Source organism: Solanum tuberosum, unplaced genomic scaffold, assembly GCF_000226075.1.
Source record: "Solanum tuberosum cultivar DM 1-3 516 R44 unplaced genomic scaffold, SolTub_3.0 scf00098, whole genome shotgun sequence".
In the NCBI taxonomy this organism is placed as follows: Eukaryota; Viridiplantae; Streptophyta; class Magnoliopsida; order Solanales; family Solanaceae; genus Solanum; species Solanum tuberosum.
Window position 1 is genome coordinate 618,139 of NW_006239026.1, and position 7,002 is coordinate 625,140.

Genomic DNA, 7,002 nt, shown 5'->3' on the forward strand with positions numbered 1-7,002 from the left:
TTGGGGGGTGGGGGGGGGGGGGTAGTGATGATTATTTCATAGTATGATAGCTATATTCTGTTAAATTTCCACTCATAAAATTCTTTGATAGTTAAGTTTGAAGATAATTCAAATATTTATATTATTCTAATTAGGTGTTTATTCTTTCTATTTGTACATAGCAACTTGAAATTTCCATGTTAACAAGCTATATTGATATTTGAGATGATTTTTATTTTATATTATAATTAACATGAAATAATGACTTTAATAGTTTAAAGTAAATGAATATACTTATTCAGAAGTTATTGTTTACATCAAACAAATGAATATAAATGTCTCTTATATTAACGATTAGAATGCAATTACACGTTCCGATCAATATATTATACTTGAATAAGAAAAATCATATAAATATTTCATATTTAGGTATATGTAGTAGTAATATATTATAGTGAAAAAATCTCTAAGTTCAAAATCTCGACTTTCTAAAATTATCTCTAGGAGGGAAATAATTTGAACAAAAATTTCAAAAAAGCATATTCAAAATATGAAGAAGGAAGCATACGAAGAAGTCAAGGAGATTCAACATCTACTATCTATATACAGTAAATATGGAGAAGTAAGCATACGAAAAAAAGTCAAGGAGATTCAACATCTACTATACAGTATAATTTTCGATGAATCACTCAACCCCTTACTCAAACATGCTTTCATTTTACTAGGGAATAAAACAACACTAAAACAAAGTTACTAGTAATAAGTTTTTTATTTTATTTCCATATGGTGTCTGGTAACCACATTGGAACCTGACTAAATCCATATTCGCGTTGGATAAGTCCCACATTGGGGTAAATCGCTTCCTAACAAAGATGACTTCATACCTCAGGACTCGAACACGAAACCTTGGTCTATGATTGAACAATATGGAAAGAGAAATAACAAAGATTGGCTAAAATGGATGGAGTATTATTTTATTTATACCACCCAAAATAACTACTTTTTTTCCACATCCAATATAACAATCCCAAAATTAATATACAAACCCTCAACCATATATATATCTTCTAGAAGTAACCTAGAAAATCTATCTATTTTGAAGAACTTAAATGGTTCTTCATCTCCAATGTATAAAGACTATGTAACTATGTAAAACTTGTTTCTTGATTCTTTACACTACCATGATATGATAGAATGAGAAACAATATACTAAAACATGGATCTTTTTTTGTTGTTTAGCGACAGAAGTTGTCCGTCACTAATTCATCATGTTCTTGTTTAGCGACATACAGTTGTATACTGTATGTCGCTAATACATGTTCATGTTTAGCGACAGAAGTTTTCAGTCGCTAAGTTAGCGACTGAAGTTATCTGTCGCTAAATCATGTTCTTGTTTAGCGACAGAAGTTTGTCTGTCGCTAAATCCTGTTTTTGTTTTTGTGATCAGGCAACAAAATCTGGTAACAAGGGTGCGGCGAACCTCTTTCTGTTCTGAATGTTGAAATTTTCGTAGACGCTTGATGTTGAGTGAGCTGATGTTGGTGTGTTTAAGCTACCAAACTCATGATTTGGTTCACTTCCAATTTGGATGTTTTGTGTTGGAATTGGAAGGAAACTGTGGTGTGTTGCTGACATTGAGAGGTTTTCGTTATGTGGTAGGCCAAGAGTGAGTGAAACTGTGCCACTGGTTGAGTATGGTGCTGAGAATTGCTCGGTGCTAAACCGAGCAATTTCTCCAATGGGATAGGCTCCGAATCCTCCCATGAAGTTCATCGGTCCTCCCATTAGTGAGAATCCATCTCTGTCTTGCCTATCATCACCAAACTTCATCGACATTTGTTGCTCGTTAGGCTTTACATCAATGTTGATGGATGGAATGCTGTTTGGTGAATGCAACATCTCGTTGTTCCTTGGTTTCTTTGGACTCCCTTGAGTAATGTTGATGCTTTCGATCTCTGGTGATCCAATGAGGTTGAAACCAGCAGACTGATTACGGATGTTCATACCGATAGGAGGTATGGAAGTGGTGTTGGACATCGGCATTGGTGAAGCAGGGTTGTGTTGGGGCAAATGATTGTCCTGTTTTGAGACAAAACTCTTGTTTTGGCTATCTGAACCAGGGCTTTTGTCTTGTGTAGCAATGGATCTTGATGTTGTTGAATCTTCGTTCTGTTCGCCTAATTTGCTCGTCTTTTCTTGACCCAATCCGTTCTGTTCTTTTATCTCTTCCAAGTACATCTCTTCCACCATTGGCTTCCAAAGACGAACTCGAGCATTGATGAACCAATTCGACACCTGAATTGTCCAAAAACAAAACTTAGTAAAAACCAAAAACGGAGAATCCAAGAGTTGATTTCTCAGATGGTCACTCAACTCACAGTTATTATCTCAGAATGTCACTCTCTTTGTTGAAGTAAGGCGACTTTCTGATATAATAACTACAGTTAAGTGACCATCTGAGAAATCAACTCGAGAATCAAAAATGACAATGTTGTTATCAGATATCACTGACCTGACTCCTAGTTAGCCCTGTTTGTTTTGCTAGCATCATTTTGTCTGAATCCTTGGGATAGCTATACAAAACAAATTGCCACAATATATCAAAATACAGTACTTTTAACTAAGCTATGTTGTTCAGACTCTTCAAAAATATCGTCAGGTATGTGTCGGATCCTCAAAAAATCAATGCATTCTGCGAGGATCCAACACTGGTGCGACAACGTTTTTGAAAAGTCCGAGCAACATAGCTGATGAAAAAGGGTTGTTTCGTGCTTACGGATGGAGGAAATGTTCAAAAAGCCAAGCGCGAAGAACAGAAACAGCTCGTTCGGGCAATCCTCTCTGAGGTCTCCAAGCATTATGCTGGATCATTCCCAATTGTTGCAAAGCCCTTTGCTGTCTTAGCTGATTGTCAACAAATTTAAGCCTTGAACCTTCAATCTTCCCTCCCAAACTATCTTCTTCGCCTAACGTCTTGCCTGCTGATCGTATTTGACCAATTATCGCGTCCTTAAGACACCTAAATTGCTTCGAAATCGTCTGCAAAGCCAATGCTGTATATGTTCTTGCTGATCCAATACCAGCAGCTTGCTCCAACCAGTGTATCACTGACTGCATTTGGTGATGATAATGTCTATACCTCTGCTCCACCTATATAACAACACCCAAAATCGAACCGATATTTAGCTTTAGATCAAAGATTTCGAAGAAATTATTTTCGAAAAATTCTTTCATTTTTTGTTTACAATTGTCAAGACAGTGCCCTGACGAAAGTAACAGTTTTGAAGTTCTGGTCTTTATCATTTGACAGATACTTTTTTGCTCTTATTTTCAGTAATGATATGATGTAACTTTTTTTGATAGAGACCATTCTCTTACTATCTTGGAAAGCCAAGAAAACCTATGTTGCTCAGACTCTTCGGAAAAAATAAATGTCAGACTGCAAGTCGGATACTCCAAAAATAGTGCATTTTGGAGAATCTGACTTGAGTATGACAATAATTTTGCAGAGTCCGAGCAACATAACCAAAAAACTATAACAACCAACAAGGCCATCGCTTTGCCTACTTGTCGTCAAGCTTATCAATGTAGAGTGCACTATTGTAAATACTAGTTGGAAGTCGAAAAGGCCACAATTACACGTACTCGAGGAAATGAAGTTTCTTCTATTGACTAATTTTAAGACTCTGATCTGACACGAATGCAACAACATTACTGAGAAAAAGACAACAAGGTTACCTCGTCAAGCATGTTAACAAGTTTTGCTTTCTTCATTTGAATTTCTTGCCTCTCTGCGGTACTTAGCTCAGTTGTTGGAGTTCCGTCTTTGTCTGCTCCTCCATCTATCTGTCCATCCATATCGGTCATAATCTTCGATTTCTTGACATCATTATTAACAACAACTTCAGTACTATTAGTACTTCTCATTGATTTTCCAACATTTACAACTTCATCAAGTAGCTCTTGTGCAGCCTTCATGTACTTAGAACTCAAAGGCACACTACTAATACTTTGTTGTTGCTGTTGTTGTTGTTGTATCCCGGAAGCCGAAGCCGAACGCGTAGGCGAAGAAACAATCTCACGCGCCGCCGTGAAGTTCCCAAACCCAGGCTGCTGGGATGAGGACAGGCTAAGTGAAAGCCCTTGCTGCTGCTGATGATGAGCGCGTGTGACCTCACGCGCCGCCGTGATGTCGTTAGCCGGGTTGTAAAACCCGTACTGAGACGATCGAGCTAGGAAGCCGTGAAGGGCGGAGATTGACTCGTTGTTGTTGTTGTTACCGGAGTCTTGGGATGGGGCGGTGAAGGCGGCGGTGGCGAGAGGTATACCGACGAAATGTTGTTGTGGCGGTGGCGGAGGTGGTGGCGCGTGAGATAAGTTTATTGAATTTCCAAGAGGATTGGAGTTGAAGAAAACTATGTTGTTGCTGCTGCCACCTGGCGGCGGCGGCGCGTGGTGATGTTGTGTTTCAGAAAATCCAACATATCCAGGATTCATTAGTATTAGAGTTTGTAATCCATCATTTCCTTCTTGTATTTCTGAATTTCCATGAAAATAAGATGCCATTTTCTCTTCTTTTTTAATTTATTTTTTCTCCACTATAAACAAATAACACCAACTAATCTGAAAAATAAAAAAAAATAAGTTAAAGTCAAGTCAAGTAAGTCCACATATATCATTTTTTCCAAAATAAAAAGGCAAAACATACATATATTAAATACAAAAACATTCAAACAGTATATGAGTCAGAATTTTCATTAAAGAAATTTAAAATATGCGGAAGTACATATACGAAAAAAGCAAGGGATTCAGTATCTACTATGTATATGTATATAAGTATAATTTTTGGTCGGAAGAAGTCTAGATAAACCCTTTTTACACTTATCTAGCTCCGCCCCTGATCCCAAGAAAACACACAATGGAAATTAACTTTAATCCTTATTTTTCAAAACTTTTAACCAATATATACCGTATATAATCAATAATCACTATATATATATATATATACATATTGTTGATGCCTACAAATTACGACTTTAGTGGCAGAGACATGATTTTCATCAAAAGTGTTCATAAAAAATGAATTTTGACCTTATATACAGTATGATTTCAGATAAAGAAGATTCAGATGAAGCCTTTCGTTCCTCTAGCTCTGCTACTGATTATTACGACTAGGCGAGTGATTTATTTTTTTTACCTAAATATGGTAAAATTCCTAAGTAAAAGTGGTTATAATTTTATTGTAATTTTTATATGTACCTTTTGTGTTGAAGACAAGAAGCTACCTAGCTGAGGTCCAAAAAGTCCAACCCATTCACACTTTGTAACACTTCAAAATCACAAAAATGGTAAAATAAACCTGAAAATTTATTTAGTAATATGTTAATATTATTGTAAAAAATACTTAATGTAATTAAATTTAATTTTCTTGATTAAAAAAAAGAATTATGAAAAGGATTTGTAAATTAAAATATGGTTTTCACAAAATTTGTAAGTGCACGTGGTGTATTATAATCTGACAATGGAAGAAATGAAGAATAATTTATTTTTTGTTAGAGTGACACAGAACACCATAACAGATTTTTTAGAGAGAGAAAGGAAATACACACAGTTACGGCTGAAATTACATGAGAGAGAAAGTTCATATACGAGTTCGGTCAAATCTAATAAATTTTATTCAAATAATGCATTTATGTTAATAATTCGTTAAATAAATATGTATAACTAGTAAATTTAGAATTCTATGATAATCGTTGTTATAAAATTCAGAAATGATAAAATTGAAATCTTAGTTTCGAAAAAAAATCAAGAAAGGGAAAAACAAAATACTCTTTATAACATTTTTTAGGAACTCTAATGTATCCATCTATATATATCTATATAGATTTATGAATCAGTAATGATAAAAAAAAATTAAAATAATTTCTCTTGATAAATAAGGTGAAGAAAAAGGAAAACACAAATCGAATTCGATCGAACTCAATAATTTTAATTTATATTTATCTTAAAAATTCCATCTAACATGTAGAAATTATCAATTTAGAATTCAAAACTCATAAACTTCAAATTCTAGATCAGTCTTTGAGCAGTGACAAAGCTAGAGTGTCGGTTATACGAATTCAACTGAACTCAATAGCTAATTTTGTTTCAAATTTTGTATTTACTCACTTATAAAATTAATTTAGAATTCAGTAACTCAAAAGGTTACAATACTCATAAGTCATAACCTTCATATTCTGGATCCGCCTCTGAAAAGTGGCGGAACTAAAGTGTCGGTTATGAATTCAATCGAACTCAATAGATTTGTTTCAAAGTATACTTACAAAATTCATTCAACATGTATAAATTATCAATTCAGAACTCAAGAACTCAAACAAAATCAGAATTCAAGACTTATAAACTTCAAATTCTGACTCTGACTCTGTTTCTGCTAGTCAAAATAAAAAAGAAGAGAAAACTAGCTCGTAAACTTCAAATTCTATATTTACATTGTTAATGAGTAAAGAAGTACCATACCTGAAAATAATATTTTTGATATTATTATTATTATTATTATAACTTTCTTTTTCTTCTTCTGATTTGACTCAGCTTTTCAAATCATTTGATGCAGCCATCAGCAGAAAGAAATAAAAATACCATCTTCTTCTGTGTGAAGTGATGAGAGCTAATAAAAGTACTCAACTTTTTAGAGAGAGAGAGAGGAGAAAGAAAGAAAGAAAGATGTGGATGTGTGAATGTGAGTTAGTGTGTGTTTTTGCTTATATATAAAAATAAAATATACTTTTTTTATTCTAATTTGTGTGTCTAAGGAAGTCTGGCGCGATAAGTTCGATTCAGGAAGGTAAATTTTTTATTTTTACTGGTAAGGAATTTCAAATTTGAGACCTCCAATATGAAAGTACCAAGGTCAAATCATTGGGCTATACCGAAGGATAATTTATGTGGCATAATTCAAATTTCAAAAGTCACCTTTTTTTTTTTAAGTGCAAATACAAATAGGAAAGGTGCTATTGATGAATGGAC

The 7,002-nt window shown here is 34.2% G+C and overlaps 1 protein-coding gene across 3 annotated transcripts; it reads right to left on the bottom strand.

The window, feature by feature from the left end:
* Positions 1-927: 927 nt before the first annotated feature.
* On the bottom strand, positions 928-6,692 carry LOC102606309 (BEL1-like homeodomain protein 1). Of its 3 annotated transcripts, none has more exons than XM_006348405.2 (5): positions 6,496-6,692; positions 3,718-4,602; positions 2,756-3,129; positions 2,492-2,552; positions 928-2,274 (listed from the first exon to the last, which is right to left on the bottom strand). In XM_006348405.2, exons 2-5 carry the CDS (start codon positions 4,543-4,545, stop codon positions 1,423-1,425), a joined length of 2,115 nt encoding a protein of 704 aa, XP_006348467.1. In that variant the 5' UTR covers positions 4,546-4,602; positions 6,496-6,692; the 3' UTR covers positions 928-1,422. The 3 variants fall into 3 exon arrangements, with proteins under 3 accessions (XP_006348467.1, XP_015164720.1, XP_006348466.1); XM_015309234.1 differs by lacking the exon at positions 6,496-6,692 and adding an exon at positions 6,207-6,395; XM_006348404.2 differs by lacking the exon at positions 6,496-6,692 and adding an exon at positions 5,239-5,357.
* Between the last annotated feature and the right edge of the window lie 310 nt (positions 6,693-7,002).